Source organism: Mytilus californianus, unplaced genomic scaffold (genome assembly GCF_021869535.1).
Source record: "Mytilus californianus isolate M0D057914Y unplaced genomic scaffold, xbMytCali1.0.p SCAF_9, whole genome shotgun sequence".
Classification (NCBI taxonomy): Eukaryota; Metazoa; Mollusca; class Bivalvia; order Mytilida; family Mytilidae; genus Mytilus; species Mytilus californianus.
In genome coordinates this window covers 26580176-26599687 of record NW_026262745.1, presented here as the reverse complement: position 1 = coordinate 26599687, position 19512 = coordinate 26580176, and the positions used below count along the sequence as shown (strand labels likewise).

Sequence of the window (19512 nt, the reverse complement as noted above, 5' to 3'; positions counted from 1 at the left end):
AAATGAAAGTGTCATGATAAACCTTAATTTATCCTTGGCTTTCATTTTTAGGTTTAGAGTGTTCCAGATAAATAGTAATCCAGAAAAGTGCTTCGGATTCTATTTACAGAAATGTTGGACACGATCTATCATCAATTGCAAGAACACAAAATAAAATAAGGACAACAATGGAATGTGTTTCTTCTGGATGAGATGTGAACCAATTGATACCACCTAGCCTGTACTTAAATGGTTTACATAAAAATCGTCCAGTAAACTTAGTGACATTAGAAATGAATCACTGTGTTTACTAACTGTCCAAATCTTAAAATATCTATGTAACAAGTCCTTTATTTATTTACTCTTCCCAGTTTGTCATCATAAATTAGTCCTTTATTTACATACACAAGTATAAAAAGTCAATTAAAGCTAAGAAAAAAACACATCTTCAAAGATCCCCAAATCTCATAAAAACACTGAACACTTGTTGGCTATAAAACAGAGAGATTTACATGTAATTAAGATATGTACATATAAGTACTAACCAAGGACAGACTGTAATCTTCATGTCTGAACCTGTACGGAATAGATGTTATGTTGTTTCTGACATGAAACAATTTGTAGTATCATTCTTACTGAACAGTTGCAACTTTTTATAAGTTACTATATTTTTGAGAGCTTACCAATCCATTCAATGAAGCCATGAAATAATAAACTTAAACATGTGTTTTTTTTATGTTATGCAAGTCTCTTTTGTTTATAATTATCTCCCTTATTTACATTTCTAGGACACCTCATTCCTCTTGACTGAATTTTACACTGGTTGAATACATGGTACACGTGTATAAATAATACCTACCAACTTCTTTTGCTGGTTTCAGCTTCTAAAATGAAAAAAAATATAAAAATATTACTCAATAAGACATATAGTTATAATATTGCACAACATAGCATCAATTACATGTCAAAATAGGGTGTAATAACTTGAGGTTTGGGTGGTGAATTACTTGTGGAGAGTTGTCTCATTGGCAATCATACCACATCTTCTTATTTTTATAAGTGTGCATATATACTAGTTTAACTCAGTCTGTGTAAATTACTATCAGTAAGTTAAAGATGAAAATACCAGTGGCTGGTCAACATGCATCAATCTGCTTTTCTTTTTACTGTTTCATTATGAAAAAAGATCTTAAACATCATAATAAATTATTTGGCAAAAATCTTGAATCTAAACTACAGTTATTATTTCTGCACTAGAGGGTTTAGTTGAAAACAAATTAAAACTAGACAAAGTGATGTCTCCCACACTCCACTCTGAAGTAACTGTATCATAACAAAGTCAGTGTAGAACTTTCTTTGAGATTTTATTGTGTCTGGGAGACACAAATGATCTCCCCGCAGATGCAAAGTGTTATTTTAAAATAAGTTCATTTTAAAATGAGTTCAACTATCTCCCAAAAGTGCAAATATTAATAAAAATCAAAACCCTGACCACATGCACACCTTCAATATATGTACAAACAGCCAGCAAAGTGAAAACTTCCTAGCATTCAAACTGTAGGAGGAGTTTTCTGGAATAACTATATACCCATAATGGGACGGACGGAAGGACGGATGGACGGACAGGGGTAAAACAAAAAACAAATCCAAAAAGTGCTCACATGTTACAACTTATCACTGACAAGTTGCTGACCAAAGATGAAGTCATTCTGTGCAGTAGTTACTGAAAAAATGTGACTAATGTATGTTGGACGAAAGAATGGACAAACAAAGAGATTGCAATATAGTCCCTACTCAAGGAATGGGGGTATACTTTTGATCTTTTTAATGTCATAAGGTCTGGTCTGACTTTTTCATATTGTCACAAAAAAATTTCACAACATAAACAAATTTCAATCTTAACTTTGAACAAGCAAACAACAATTGACAATGATAAAATAAACAATCATTTATAAATCAGCCATGAATTAGAGAAAGGATGTTAAGAATTTCAAGAACTCTTGTTTGAAATAATCATTATGTAATATTTGTTTAAAATGTGTTGTACAACCCTCAAATGTTTAAATTTGCAGCGTATGTAAACTTGCAGCTTTCAAATGACTTTTACTTGTGATTAAAAGTAAGATAAAAGTCAAACTGTCTTTGAAAAGAAAGTTTAGTACTATTTACACTTAAAACTAATGTAAATTTGGATGATAAATAAGCTTTTCACACTTGATCTAAATAAATTAACATGAAAATATCACAGCAATTCTAACACTTCAAGGTAAAATTCTTCCATTTATCAGTAACAACTAAAACACAAAATGCTCACGAAAACATGACTTAAATTGCTAGTAGCTGCCCTGTTCTTACTTAACAACAAAGTAAAATATTTCATACTTTTTATGTTGAAAGAAGTTTTCTGGATTTAACATCAGGTATACTCAAAGACAAAAGTTTGGTTATTATTTCTTCCTTCAAAATGTTGTCATGTGAACATATCTATTCCATAAACCTTTCCCCTTAAACTACAAGGCTAAATTTCAGTTTTTCTGACATCTTTATACATTTATGTCGAGGTCAACAGAAAGGCGTTCTACATTTTATAATTTGCCAGAATACAGTGCTCAGTATATTGATAATGGTAGTTTTTTGTGCCTTCTGTAGAAGTTGGTCTAAATCTATTAAGAGTGCATTTGTTTCTAACCCGAAATTATGTCATCGATGATTATCGTTTAGTAAAAAATAAAGCTGCTAGAAACAAATACATCGTTTAATGACATTTATCGACCTCACATAGTGAGACAGAAATAAGATTACATACACGCACTGTAAACAAACACATAAAAGTGCAGGAAATGGATGACCAGGACTTGATATAATAAACAAGTGCTTGTAATAAGTTAAACGACAGATGCAGAAATAAATGCATCTTTCATACATCTCAAGGATGAAAAATCAACAACTATGTGACTATTTTGTGCATATATCAATTATGTGAACGATGTCAACGTTGGTCAAACAGGTGGATTAAACGGGTAAACTTTTCCATCATTAGGTTAGAAATAAATGCGCTGTAAATCTTAAACAATAGACAGGTGTCAATACAATTTGTCAAGCTCAATTAAAATTGCCTCCCCCTTAAATTTAAATCATAGTGAATAAATTTATCAGAATCTATCAACGATCTTTAATGAATCTACTCCCCCATTGTCAATAAACTTATTCTGTACTGATTCACCGAAACGTTATCAAACTTCATTTTAAAAATCTCTTAATTGAATTATTTGCTTGGTTTGTGAAGAAAAATGTCCCAGAAACATTCTGAAACTTCAAACTGTCCTACAAGTTTGTCTATTCTGATGATATCGAAGGGTGTAAAAACTTTGGTATATTTAAACAATCCTTTTTTTCGGTTCTAATCTGCCAATCAGCAAGGTGACATAATGCATTTACTTTCATGAAAACATTTCTAACCTATCACTTAATCTGTGATCACATTATTGTCAAACAATCTTACAAATGCATTTTGGTTACCCATGCATTTGCACAATCAGCAAATTTAATGAAAACGCTTTTAAGAATGAACACTCCAATGATCAAAGTAGTTGTATTCATTCATAAAGAATATGTAATTTCTGTGTCTTTAAAACTTCAAAACTAAAAGACCACTTTATTTGTAAACTGTAATTGAAAGTTGAAAAAAAAATTTCCAATACAGGGTGTTTCCCCTTTGCTATTTATATATACTTGTCAAAAGAGCATTAATATTGAGCAAACAAAATGAAACTAGTCTTTTTTTGTATTTGAATTTTTGTATATTTCTATATCATACATTGTAACTATAGCAAATGATGTATTTGTACTTTAAAACTTTTTCTTTTTATATTATGCTATTTCTTTGACAGAGAATGATTAAGCAAAAAAACATTAAAATGTGACCTTTTGTCCATATTCTACTCAAGTTTGGATAAAAATTTCATTCTCTCTAACTTTTCAGCTATTTGCTATATTGATATTTTGTATTGGTTAGGCGGAGTTGTATCTGAATATCTCGGCATGACTTTTTGTCAAGTACTAAATTATGAAGCTAGATATTTGATTTGTAAGAAGAATTTCAGGCTAGTTTTATCTGTTTTGTTAAGATCGTCAAGTATGAGGTACATTTTTAAAGCCAAATTAGGTTTATTATCTTAAAATAGAATACTTCATTGTTGCAATACTGATTATATCAATTCAAAAGTTCAATTTCGTTAATCTATAATTCATATCAACAAGATGAATACTTGCAATAATGAGATGACATAAGGTTCAAGTATTTTCATTTAAAATTAAGACATTAGAATTTGTCCCTTAAAATCAGAGTTCTCTCTGGCTTGAAAATTAAGGCTACATGGCATTTTAGAAATTACAAGAACAGAAAAAGCGACAAATAAGAAACAGTGAAAAAATAAATATATATTTATTGACTTACTTTATGTGAAGGTTTATCCATAATACTCTATACAAAAACTGGTCTAAAACAGACAACATTCCTTCTCAGGACTAAACATAAATAGGCCAAAATTGTTACCTCCTACGGTCTTCAATATGGTCTAAATGTGCCCATGGGATGTAAACAATTCAGTTATAGAATTTTTGATACCACCTTAGACTACACCCCATGAGAATAAAGACAGTACTTACTGCTGAAGGTTACCACCCTGCAAGGTTAATGTCTGCCAATTTTCATTCACCTATTACCCTGTTTTGTCTTATGAAAAAGAGACACCATATAAAGTTTCAAAACAGTACCAAAAATTGAAAGTATGTCAAAATGTAATGACCCATACAAGATTTATTCAGGATTATTATTTAGAGCTGTTATATTGTGTATAAATCTTAACACACCTGGTAAAGCACTATTAAAAGATCTCTACAAATTAGGTTACACTTACTGGCAGCTGATTTTGCTGCTCGGTCAAGTTCCACAACAAGATCAAACAATTCCAACTTACACATACCATACAGGTAGCTAGAGGGGTTTCGACAGGTTGGGAAGAAACAAAACATACTAGTAAAGTCTAGTTTGACTATTAGAGTCACTGAGCTGTATGTCCCCAAAAAGCCACCCTCAGCCAACATCTCACGAATGTCTTTAGGTTCAAGTTGAATAAAAAATATTATGATTAACTATTCACCCCCAGGTTTCGGTGGGGTTCATTTTTCTCACAGTCTTTAGTTTTCTATGTTGCGCTTTGTATATTGTTGTTTGTCTTTTGGTTTTTTTTCTTTTTTACCATAGCATTGTTAGAATAACTAAGAAAATTGATGCAATGTGTGAAACAATTTGAAATCATGTCTAAACAAGATCTCTTCTTAACTCATGATATGGTATAAAAGTAAAATCTTAAAAGGAATAAACTGAGCAAACATCTGGATAGGAATGAGAATAAATATAAACCATCACCATCAAAGAGAGTTAAATCCCTTTATAAACCTAGCACTGCATGCAAAATTCATGTCAAGTGTCAACCAAAAATTTGGTTTTAAATAAGGAAGCTGATTTCGCAGGTGTGAAAATCAATATAGACAACAATTATATTGTTCCTAAAAGATCTGAAGACTTGATAAAGAATGGAGTGATTGACAGATACAAAGGTTTTTATATAAGTAATATTTACAGGTTAAAGGCATACTTAACCACAGCCTGGGTACATTCATTGTTAGGGTGACATTATCACAATTTTGAGTATTAGTTTATTAGTACAAAAGCAAGAGTGGATATAATAGACTATTTTCCAGTATCAGAACAAAGGAAAGGATAAAGAAAATTTTAAAGAGATGAAAAGGTACAAAGGGAAACAAATGATATTACAAGATTTAACTGTTGTATTTCAAACAAGCACTAAAAGAATTTCTATAAAATTAACACTAATGCATTAGCAAATTCATCACTTTCTAGGATAACAATCTCAAGACCAATGTGTATAAATCATTATAGTGCAAGCCTTGGATAGAAATAAGTTGAAGTAACACACAGAACATAATTGTAACCTTTTCTTTTAAAACAGCAACCCTTAAGCCAAATGTATTAAAAATTTGTGAATACTGAAAATGAATAAAAGAAGATGTGGTCATGTACATCAATGAGACAGCAACATAACAACAAAAATAACCAAAAGACATCTAGAGGGCACTATAAAAACAGTTCTGGTATTCAGATAGACACTCTTTTACTCAGATATGCATACTGCTGATTCCAGGTTTGCATGAACCAGGTAAGCCCTGATTAACCTTTATAAATCATTCAAGCAATTTGACACAAAGCCAAACATATGTGACTGTAGGTTTATGGTCCTATGAGAAATGACCTTGACTAGCAATTACAGAAAATTTAAGAACATTACAATATGTATTTATTTCTCTAATTCTACTTAAAACAGATTTCATGCTAAATTTCATCAAGATATTTACCCTTTGTTATATTACTCAATAGAAATTTGATTAAATTCAATTCAAATATTTGAGGGAATTAACTCTTAATTTAATTTCAAAATATTAATTTGTGAGTATAAAAAGGTTAAATCCATTATCTAAAAAAGATCAACAATTTACCAAACATGTACATGATATTAGGCAGCCAATTTCCGTAACAAGTCGTATTTTTTATTTAATGAAAAATATTTTTTCTTGGTCAAAGCAACTACTAATTAGCTCTTCAATTAACAATATCTGTAATCAGTAAGTTATTTCCCCATGACCAAAATTGAACTTTAATCTTTGTCAAATCCTAAATAAGCCTTCTTACTGCACTAAGTGTTTATTTTGCTTTCAAATTTTTCTGCCGAAGGTCAGAATTTCTCTAGGACTTCCACAACCATTAAAAACTGCCAGCCATGATAAAGCCTAAAGAGTGCAGAAAGTGGCATAAAACACTAACAATCAATCAATCTTATATTCTAGTTTTCTATTAATAACATAATAATGGTACATGTACATATATATTTCCTTCGGTCAATTGGGCTATGGCAAACAGTAATATTCATGTCTAGCTTAAATATGCTCATTACATGTACTAATAACTTTAAAATCATCTTTCACAAAAACAATCCCAGCCCTGAGCTCCCCATATGAAAAATTCCAATAAAAAAATGACAGCATTGTACAATTTTCATGTCACAATTTGTGTCAAACACTGTTGATTTTGTCCCATGTAGAAAGTTAAAGGTTTTCCGACAGAAAAGACAAATATTTGAATTTTTGATGGAAAACATATGTATACAAATAACTTAATCCTAAAACAATTTTTATATATCTGGTATAATCGGTAGTTTTAGTCACTTGACGTTGATAAAGCTTCGTAGGAGGTATAAACGCTGTCATTTTCTTCTTAACTTAGTCTTTGTGACTATCATAGTGCAAGCATAAGAGAGTTAAGTAATATATAAGCAAACTTCATTGTAAAAATCAAACATTCAAATCATGAAATGTTAGCGATCATAAAGATAAAAAGTTTACAAGTGATCTAATTTTGTTTAAATTTCGTATTAATGTTTTGTACAAAGCGGTATTTGGTATGTGGGATTTTGAAAATAAAACTGTTGAGCATTAATCCCCAATAAATTTTTGTTTGTGAAGTTAAGGGTGGGGATGGGGTATAAAAGTATAATTTAAATTTTCCGAGTAAGATTCAGATTAAAGAATAATACAGCAAGAACAGATAACTCTTTATTATGAATGCATTTTAATGCTGACAGTTGTATTATGTATAAGGGCAAGTACCAATATGTATTCACATACAATTACTTAGTCATTTAAACCAAAGGAGAATGTTAAACCTTACTTTCATTTTCATTTGAAGTTTGTACTTTATTCATTTTAATACCACTTTAAGATGATGCAATCTTATTTCCCAACTTAAATGAAATTTCAAGAACAAGTTTATCAATGAAAACTTTCTACCAATTAACTACACTAGAATTTTAACTTTTTGGAATTTCAAAGTGCACAAAAATGAAGCCTTTGTTTACAATCTGTTTGATCCGAAATTAGTCTTGCAAAACTTTAGATTATTTTATAGATTTTAAAAGTTTAATGCAAAGTTCAATGACAAAATATCCTGTATAAAATCAGATTATAAATATTTTATTTTGAAAGCTATATTTAAATGACATTTGATTAAGCAGGTTTACTGCAGATTTGCGAATATTAAGCTTACATTACAATGTAAAACTTTGGACAACCGAGTTCAACCTTTTAAAGGACATTCGACTTCATGCACATGTTTAGAGACTATTTTTTCGCTCTGAACTGTTGATTTTGTTTAAAATGTTCATGCAAACAAAGATTTCTATTTGTTATTCAATTTTCAGTCTTCTCAAATACCAACCCAGCTTAATCTTTTATACTGTACCAAGTGAATCCACCTTACAATTTTGAGACCAATATTGACATAGCCTTTAAAGCAAATATGTTTTTCTGTGCTGGAATGTATCAGAACATGACTTTATATATATACAAAAGGTTTATAACTTCTTGTTTTGAAAAATAACGACAAAAATATTAATAACGATTTGAAAACTGTCAATAAAATGAAAGAGAATTTACTTCAATGTTCCTCTCTTGTAAACAGACAAGTATCAGCAGATCTTTTTATAAACTATAACATTCCAGAAATAGTCGAAACTTGTCAGCCACCTATTGTTAAAGAGATCTTTGGTATAAACAATTCAGAACATTATTAAACACAAGTTGTAGAAAAAGAATAGAGGTCAATGAAAAGAGAAATGAGCAAGGCTGAACTTTATGCTGTAAAATAAGTCAGCAATTTAAAAATTCCAAAAATGTAGAAAGTTGCATCCTCCAATCTGCCTTAAAAATTTAAAACAAAGGCAAACTTAAATGTCAACATTATGCCTAATTTCTATTTTACTTTATTACAGGAGGACCATATTAAATCAAAATGGCAAATATTACAGGTATTTCTAACCAGAAGTGGTTAAAAAATTTATCCTATAGAGACCAAAAATCCTGTGACCCTTAAAAGTTATGTAACCGTATAGTGACAGAACTAAGGGCTACTCTTTTATTTTTTTCCAGTTTGACAATATTTGCAGGACTATTCATTTGCCCGCAATGCATCACAAACTCAAAATTGCCAGGACACTGAATATATTCAAAAGCAAAAACCAAATATTTGACATTACAACCAGATTCATCAAGTATTCAGACGAGAAACAAATGGGACAGGACATCCACTGACAATAGATTCTTGACTTTGGACAGATAATAAACACCTGATTGGGTTAAACTAGGAAAGTTAGTTGTTATAAACATCTTTAATCTGTGACACAAAATAATTAGATCATAATAAAAATAAGGAGATTTGTTATAAATGCAAATGAGACTATTGAACTATCCATTAAGACCAAAGGACAATTGAATGCCATGACTTGCAATTTTGAAGACATATTTTGACACTCTCTCAAAAAGCCAAATCTCCTGCTTTGAGAACACTCTAAGAACTGAGATTTTCTAACTTAGAAAGGCTGAAGAGGTGTCAAAATTTTAAACTCCAATAAAGTTATATAATATCATAAATAATCATTACAAATATATAAAATATTGACACATTCTAAAATGTATATATCCTCTTAAAATATACTTCACATAGTCAATAACGTAATGACAAAAAGAGATTTATTTAAAAATATTTAATCTTCATAGCAAAACCTACGGTAATGTTGTCAGCAATGTCATAGAGGGTACCTGTTAATTTGATGATTCAAACACAGTAGGTCACATGGTTGTGAACTACAAATAACAGTCCATGACAAAACTAGGATACCATGATCTTTCAGGACACTGTGACATTGTATCGAACCAATAGAGTGCGTCTAACGGAATTTTAATTGTACAAATATTATCAACATCTCACTTGAAGACATAAACAGTTTTGACCATTTGTTAAACAAAAGAGTATACAACAGACAAAATTAGAACTGATTTGTTCTATATCTTTGCCCAGAGCATAAATTAGGGCAACTGCAGTCTTCAGGCTTGAAACAATGAGAACAAACAATACAGAGCAAGAACAAGTATTAAATTCAATTCATCGTTTTTTTTAATGACTATAAAACTCACATGGTTGACCTTACCTGTGAACTAAAAAAAACAAACTGAGGAGCGGACAGTAACATACATAATTAGAAGACATTTTATTTCAAGGTTAACAAGTCAAGGTTTAAATACAGATAAAGCTTCTTTTTTTTTTAAAAGTAGCAACCTATATCATCCTTTAAATTTATTTTCCTACTTTTATGGTAAAGAATATCACTGCTTGATGAAATGAAGACCTTTTCTGTTTGGAAAAAAAATTCATTGTTAAATATCTTATATTGAAATGGTGAAAAATCATTTCAATGCATATGAATAAAAAACGATAAAGTGGCATACATAAATGAGACAGCAACCCAAAAACATAAATAAATATCCAGAAGTCATATTTGTTGTAGGAAAAATCAACATGGAGATATATCAGTGGGAATGGACCCAAGCTGCGAGTTTGAACATATGCTTAAAAGATAACCAAGATGAAATGCAGCAACTTTTATTTTCAACAATTTCTTAATGCAAAAGTATTCCTAAAGAAAATGTAGACATTCAAAGAAATAAATCGTGCTAAAAATTACGTATTTAAATAGGAAAAAGCTTGAAGAAAAAAAATCCATTCTTTTGAAAAGGAACATTGTGCATCTTTTAGATATAATCTACAAACACACTTTTAAGATATGTTTTATGCAAATGCATTTATTAGATAATAAATTCTACATCAATTCCTAAAATGAAGATATTCTGCATTGAAACAATTAAATTCTAGGTACAACCAATTTTTTTCAAACCATTCACAGGAAAATCCTACATTAGTCAATATTCTATTTTTACATTTTTAAGAAAAACTGAAGATATACAATGAATAAATATTATCAGATTAAAATTTACATTTAAAATGTGCAGAAAAAAGAGGAAAAATAAAATTACCTTCAAATGATCTACAAAAAACATTGACCATTCAAATTGTCACTCACTTCCCAAATAAAAAGAAGATCTTCACTGTCTGCCAAACAAGTTATTTTGATAGGCTTTGAACTATTGAAGCTCACCTGACATATTATATTATTTACTTCTCAATGACAATATCAAAATCCTATTGTTCACTAAATTTCACAACAGTAGTCTTAATAAATGTCATTTACAATTCAATAGTGTGACTTAATGTTCAGTGATTAAATAATGACAGATAATAGTCATCAAAGTAATTTACCTGATCAATCAGGTATGTTATGTGACAAGGAAAAAACTACAAAAAACTTACTTGCAACTTTTTCTTCGTTGGTGTGAAAATGAAAGACAGTGATCGGAAGACATAACATAAATCTGTTAGACTGTCTTCATCCATTTTACAGTCTTAAAATGGTTAGTTCCATAAAACTCAAAAAAATTATGTCACATGGCCGTGATCCTCAACAAGTTTGAATCATTTGTTTAGATTTGAAAATCTAGGACAAATGACCATCACATTATTGTCCAAACACACTGACCGCCTTTCTATTTAATAACAAACAAACTACGAAAGTATACAAGATCCTGAGATAAAATCTCTCAAAAACCAAGATAAACTCCGTAGGAAACTCTGCTTTTATCAAAGTTTTCACCTGAACAGGATTGATCCATTTAATTCAAGGGTGGCAACCCTGGGTAACAAAGCTCTTTAGTATTGATTTGGTCAAGGTGCACAAAACATTCTTGTGTTTAAATTGTTTTCTGTCTTACAAAATTTAATTTCGATTAACAAATATTTTATTTCTAGTGCATAAAATTACATTTACTCTTTTCAATTACAACTAATTCTTTTTAAATCTCAGAAAAAAATTGCAACAAAAAAGTACCCCAAAAAGTGCTACAGACTTTATATAAATGCATATACAATGCATACCATAAATTTTACAGTATGCATTGTATGTATTAGATACACCTTTGAGGGCGTTCAGCTCGATTTGGTGTATCTTATTTACACCAAGATATTTTTGTCAATGTAGAATGATAGTTTTCAATAATTTAGGAGGGGGGTCTTTCATTGATTTGACCATATATTATTGAAAAGCATGATAAATGCAGGGTATCCAATTTCATTTAACTACATCTTGGTGCAAATATTGTAAGACACGGCTTATGAAAAAGATATAAATATTCAGTAAACAAGTCATCAAAAATATTTATTATGGAATGAATCATAAAAAATTATACAGAAAATTTGAATTCATGAAAAAATTGTACAAACAAACTTTAGACAAAAAATGAGAAAAGTGTTGCAGGAAACAGTTTGCCTTACAATGTATCCTAATTACAATACATCTGCATTATCCATGAAGCTGACCCTTAATTCTAGAGTACCTACATGATTATTCAAAATTCACCCATTTGTCTCCATCTTTTGATTGATTGACTAATTTATTGTGTTTTAATGCCACTTTCTGCTGTATTAACTATTTCATGGCCGTCATTTTATATTAGTGGAGGAAGCAGGAGTACCTGGAAAGAACCACCAACCTTTAGCAGGAAACTGGCAATCCTTAAGTCAGTCAAGCTTGGAGTTGAACGCAGCTGCCACATGAAGGGCTCGAACTCACAACCTCAGTGTTGACAGGCTAGTGGTACAATAGTAGAACTACTTAAGCCTCTCAGTCACCAAGGCCAGTGACCAAAGAGTAGTATATAAGCGAAAATACAATAAGCACTTCTCGGATCAAACGAAACAGATGGTTACAATGTTAAACATTATGATATGTCCTTTGTACCCTTCAGACCAACTAATTATTAGATTTGATTATAATAGGTGCTATTTCTTTCTATTTGGGAATAAATCAATTAATTAATTCTATTTTTGTCTCTAGTCCTGAAAATTATGTGCTTCTTCCAGGCGATTTTGTTTACTCCCCCTGATTAATGTATAAGGATTGAGCAATAAAAGTGTTACTATTTCATTGTTTGTAAAAGAAGTCCACAACCAAAGTTTGTATTCAGATATTCAACAGTTTTGCAAAGTTTATTAATTGTATGATTGCTTTATCTGTTTGTCACCACTGGGTTAAATTGACCTTAATTTATACAAAAACTTAGGTTGTGCATGTTGTAATAGTTTATGAATAACAGGCGATGTGGATATACCTTAATGAGACTTGAACCCACTGACACCAAAAGACATTTAGAGGTCAACATATGGTGTTCAATAGTCACCTATACAATTGGACTAAATAAGCCTAGTTATGAGGTAAATAAATTTAACGAGCCTTTCAAAGATCTGCCATCAATATCAAATTCACGAAAATGACAGAAAACATTATATATTTGTAACAAAAGTCAACCATTGATCAGGTTCCCAACAAAGGACGGGAATATGAACATATCGTATAGTTTTAAACTGTTTTTTTTTTTATTTACAGTTAACCCTATCACTTGTCCTTAACCCAATTATGTCTTTGATTTGTTGGTTAGCTTTAGAGCCATTACAGGTCCTGCAAGATATCATTTTTTGGAAGTGGATTTTTGTCAGAATGCCACATTATACTGTACTATTCTTTTGAGTGCATGTTTTTCTTACTATGAAATCAGATGGATATCAACATTGACTTGTTAAAAGTGCATCATTTATAATGAGTCATTTTGGTATCAATTTTAATGATCTTAAATTAACATAATAATGATATTGTATGTATGATTCAATCAACTCATCTCAGCAGCTTCTGGCCACAAATATTTACTTTTATACAAAACATAATTATCTTACTGAAGAAGTAAACTCAATTACTTGCACTTATCTGTAACCAAATCATTAAATTACAAAGAGAATATTATCACTTTCGTTCTAATTTCAAAGCATTTTTTGACATTGGGAAAAAGTAAATTATCACTGATAAATGAGTATCATTCTTTGTGGTCCCTTCCTTTTTAATCTTCAAGTGATAAGGAAATTGTAAATCTTTTAGTGAAAAAATATTTTAATTTGTATAGGAAACCTTAAAAGTAAGCTGCACTGATGTTATTAATCAATATACAATATATGTTGACAGAACGGAAATATATAGTCTGCTGTTATATTGTATATAAAAGATCTCTTAAATTTGTTATGGACTTTAAGCCAGCAACAATCTGTTTAGAATTGCTGTCAGGATTGTGGAATATCAGTGGAAAATAAAAATAGCTGACTTGAGGCAAATATATAATTGCTGCAATTGATAATATCAATAATTTATGAATAAACAACAAGCTTGTATTTTTGATTAATTTACATGGATCTTTATTAACCATTATTAAAAGCTGAAATTACATGGCCACCTTAACATTTCTGTACCTAGATGACAAATGATCAGGTCTATTCGTTACATTAGTTGTAGGCTATTACATTGAGTTATTTCCCTTGCATCATGTTTCTACATTTTCAGACCAGCAGTAAAAAATAGAGCTCTATGGTAATTTCATAATTTTTTGGCATAAAGAAATTGTCAGCAAAATTATCTTTTTTTATTTTTAATATGCATTCATCAATATATGAATTTTAAGGTGTTGTGAAAAATGACAAATTGAAAAGTTGTGCAATTTTGCATGAAAAAGAGTGAAAATTAGTTTATAAATAGTAAGTGAAAATTAAGCCTTTTATACTGTTTTTTATGTTTTATTTCAAATTTACAATATTTTTTCAATATGCAGATCTTAGAGCATGACACTTTCTTTACATGTGAAAATATATGCATATACTCCCAAAAAGCAAAATGGGACTTCCTCCCCTCTCAGTATGAACTATACGTAACTAGGCACTCATTCAATATAAGCTTCCTATAATTTGGGACCAGTTGAAAATAAAATGTTTTGTTTTATTCATTTGAATTTGGAAATAATTGTACTCAAACTTATTCATTACTAAGTTTTCTATATCTTTATTCATTTAAAAAATAAAAAGTCAATTTTGCTTGAACATTGGCCACTTCAGTAGGTAGTTACCCTCTATTCTTACTCTACACAAATAATCAGGTTATCGGAATTCCAATGGGGACTAACTGTGCACCACTTATTGCGGACCTTTTTTTGTATTGCTATGAGTTACAATTTATGACAAAAATCAGCAAAGACCCATCGAAACAACATCTGATACACAAATTTAATAATACTTTTAGATATTTGGATGATATTTTGGCTCTCAATAATGACGACTTCAGTATGTATACTAAAGAAATTTATCCTGTTGAACTTACTTTAAATAAAGCTAATACTAACAATGACCACTGCCCTTTCCTCGATCTTGATATCTATATCATTAACGGAAAGCTTAATACTAAAATATATGATAAAAGAGATGATTTTTCATTTCCTATCGTTAATTATCCATTTTTAGATGGTGACGTTCCCTTGTCACCATCTTACGGTGTTTATATATCTCAACTTGTACGATTCGCTCGTGTATGTAACAATGTTTTAGATTTTAACGAGAGAAATTTATGTATTACTGAAAAATTATTACACCAGGGTTTTCGATATCACAAACTAGTCAAAACATTTACTAAATTTTATCATCGGTATAAGGACATCATTCGTAAATATAGCTCAACATGCAGACTTCTTATACGTTCAGGTATTTCACATCCAATTTTTTATGGAAATATTCTTTATAAAGCACAAAAATGTCAGTATTCACCTCTGAAGCTAACAAAACCTTTAAATAGACTTATTAAGAAGGGATATAGTTACGATACTGTTGTCAGGTCATTAAAGATTGCATATTTTGGCGTTAATATTGATTCACTTATAGGGTCTTTGCATCGGCACTAAACACATTTATTTAAAAACCAGTTGTTGGCATGACACGGGTTATGTTCTTCTCATATATGTTATGATGGTATGATACTAAACCCCTAACGGGAAGGATTGTGCCTGATATTCATATGATGAAGACATAATCTTTCAATCAGTTTAATTGAAGTCTGGAGCTGGCATGTCAGTTAACTGCTAGTAGTCTGTTGTTATTTATGTATTATTGTCATTTTGTTTATTTTCTTTGGTTACATCTTCTGACATCAGACTCGGACTTCTCTTGAACTGAATTTTAATGTGCGTATTGTTATGCGTTTACTTTTCTACATTGGCTAGAGGTATAGGGGGAGGGTTGAGATCTCATAAACATGTTTAACCCCGCCGCATTTTTGCGCCTGTCCCAAGTCAGGAGCCTCTAGCCTTTGTTAGTCTTGTATTATTTTTAATTTTAGTTTCTTGTGTACAATTTGGAGTTTAGTATGGCGTTCATTATCACTGAACTAGTATATATATTTGTTTAGGGGCCAGCTGAAGGACGCCTCCGGGTGCGGGAATTTCTCGCTGCATTGAAGACCTGTTGGTGACCTTCTGCTGTTGTCTGTTCTATGGTCGGGTTGTTGTCTCTTTGACACATTCCCCATTTCCATTCTCAATTTTATTTTTTACAGAGTTTGTCTTTAGTGCCGTGTGGAGACAGTAGAGTGCCTCCCCGTGCTTTAGGTTTATGCTCTTATAATATACAAGATTATGGAGTGTGTGTCCGAGCGAGAACTTCTCTAGTTCATTACTTTAGGAATATTTATCAAAAAGTAGTATTTCAATATTCAGCCCCATTCTACTATTTAGTCAGACGTCAGTCGCTACCCTGATATACCCTTTCTTTTTCGGGTAATTAATACGGATAGCGTTTGACATCTTTAGCCGAACAGATTTATCATTTTTACATAATTTAATTCATTGTATGCTGGTTCATATTCTGAACGCCAGTCTTTGCTCCTTTCTAATATAATTCACAAACAAAAAACAAATATGAAGCTTAGAAATGGAAAAATATTAAATACTAAACTCGTTCAAAGGGTATCTACACGTCTCAATCTTCAAAATCGCTTATCTAAAAATACTACCATCGCTAACATTTTTAACAATAAAAATCGTGGTTACCCTTCTATCGATAAGTGTCATGCCAAAAAATGACTTACATGTCCCCGTCTTTCCACCAACAATACGGTAAGGTCCACGTTTAATGGTCGCACATTTTCTTTAAATTTTGAAACTGATATAACTTGAAAAACAAACAGTATAATTTATTTACTCACATGAAACAAACCGGGATGCGGTATTCAGTACGTAGGTGAAACTGGACGATATTTATCTAAACGCACTCAAGAACATCTGTATCGTTTTAAAAGACCCAATAAATTCAAAAGTATCATTTATCAACACCTTAAGAAGCACAATCATCCTATTAAATATTTAGCAGTTCAACCTTTAGAAGTAGTAAATAAGCAGCCTGGTGAATCTCATTCAAAGTTTGTACGATCGCGGAAAATAATTGAATTAAATTGGATTAAAAAATTACAGACAGTCTACCCTCTCGGTCTTAATGATAATATCATGGGAATTGGAAATATATCAAGAACCGATTCTGTTAACATTTTGGATATAGTTTCTAAAACTGTTCGTAAAAACCGTTCTCATGGTCGTAGAAAAAATCGCAATCAAAGAAAATTTCGGACCTATCATACCAATATTTCGGACCTAATTTCTATTTCAAAAAATAACGGCAGACATTATCTGTTAACAAAGCTCTGTTCATTACCGGTTAATAAGTTAAATAAAATTTTAGAGGATTGCAACACAATTTCATATAGCAGTCCGAAGTATGAAATCGTTCAAATTATAATGGCATATTGTTATTCTAAACTGTTTCCCAAAATTGATCGCCCTGAAGATCATAAAAAACAGTTTATTAAAATAAAGTATGTCAATAAAGGTTTTGATTTTGTAAATATTGCCGGTATTTTTAACGACCATTCTGTTAAAGAACAAATTCCGGGATATTTTGATAATACTGAGCTCCCTCTTATTTGTTATATTTACAAGAAATCTACCCGGAAATTTGTGTTTAATTATAGCCAATTATGTAAAGATGTTAATATCAGTGAAAATACACCTACTTCATGTAATTGCAGTAATTCCGAATACATTTATGGACCCATTTCCCATGTTATAACAGGAGATCTTAACATCGTTCAAGACCGAGAGTTAAAATCATTCCTCAGTAAAGGACCTAAATATCGTCCCCCGTCAATTATTAATTGGAATGAGTGTCGTAATATCATCCACGACTCACTCCATACTTACTGTTTAAAATGGATAAAACGGGAAAAAGCTGACAAAAAATCTTTGGACTCTTTTTTTAAATCAGTAATGAACATAGTTGATATACGTATTCAACATTTTAAAGAACATTTTACTCTTAACAATAACCACAATAAACCTATTTCTCGTATCAAACATAAACTAAAAGAACTAGCCAAGGAATTTGTTTTTGTCCCGGCCGATAAAGCTGCTAATAATATTATTATTGTTTGACGTAAATTTTACATTGAGGTTCTGAAAAAGGAAATCACCAATTCACCAACATTCCAACTGACTCCATTTTCAGAAAACGACATCTGTAACAAACATAAACTTTTAGCTACCGCTTTACAAGCAGAACCAAATACAATGAAAGTCCCAACTATGTATTGGCTTCCGAAGCTACACAAAACACCTTACAAATATAGATTCATTTCGTCTTCAAGCCATTGTTCCACTACTAAATTGTCTATTCTTCTTACCAGTACACTTGGTACAATCAAAAACCTGATAATAAATTGTTCAAATAAGGCCTTCGAAAATAGTGGAATTAATTACTTTTGGAGTGTCAAGAACTCGTTGGAAGTACTTGATAAATTGCATGCATATATTGGTGATTTTGAATCTGTTCAAAGTTTTGATTTTTCTACCCTATATACCACATTGCCTCATATTCTCATTAAGAAAAAATTCACACACCTAATTAAATGGGCATTTAAAAAGTCAGAATGTGAATATATATGTTCAAACTCTTTTAGGTCATTTTTTAGTAGCAATAAACAAAAAAACTATGTCAATTGGACATGCTTTGATACTATATATGCCCTTGAATTTTTACTAGATAACATTTTTGTTCGCTTTGGAGATTCCGTATATCGTCAGGTTATCGGAATTCCAATGGGGACTAACTGTGCACCACTTATTGCGGACCTTTTTTTGTATTGCTATGAGTTACAATTTATGACAAAAATCAGCAAAGACCCATCGAAACAACATCTGATACACAAATTTAATAATACTTTTAGATATTTGGATGATATTTTGGCTCTCAATAATGACGACTTCAGTATGTATACTAAAGAAATTTATCCTGTTGAACTTACTTTAAATAAAGCTAATACTAACAATGACCACTGCCCTTTCCTCGATCTTGATATCTATATCATTAACGGAAAGCTTAATACTAAAATATATGATAAAAGAGATGATTTTTCATTTCCTATCGTTAATTATCCATTTTTAGATGGTGACGTTCCCTTGTCACCATCTTACGGTGTTTATATATCTCAACTTGTACGATTCGCTCGTGTATGTAACAATGTTTTAGATTTTAACGAGAGAAAT

General features: G+C 30.8%; 1 protein-coding gene across 6 annotated transcripts in view; it reads right to left on the bottom strand.

Moving 5' to 3' along the window:
• The window catches only part of LOC127715253 (rho GTPase-activating protein 7-like), a 131273-nt gene that overhangs the window by 50603 nt on the left and 61158 nt on the right, over window positions 1-19512 (bottom strand). For all 6 annotated transcript variants that reach the window (XM_052221271.1, XM_052221272.1, XM_052221276.1 and 3 more), the window contains one exon: window positions 839-863. In XM_052221271.1, coding sequence (XP_052077231.1) covers window positions 839-863 — 25 coding nt within the window. The remainder of the gene's footprint in view (window positions 1-838; window positions 864-19512) is intronic.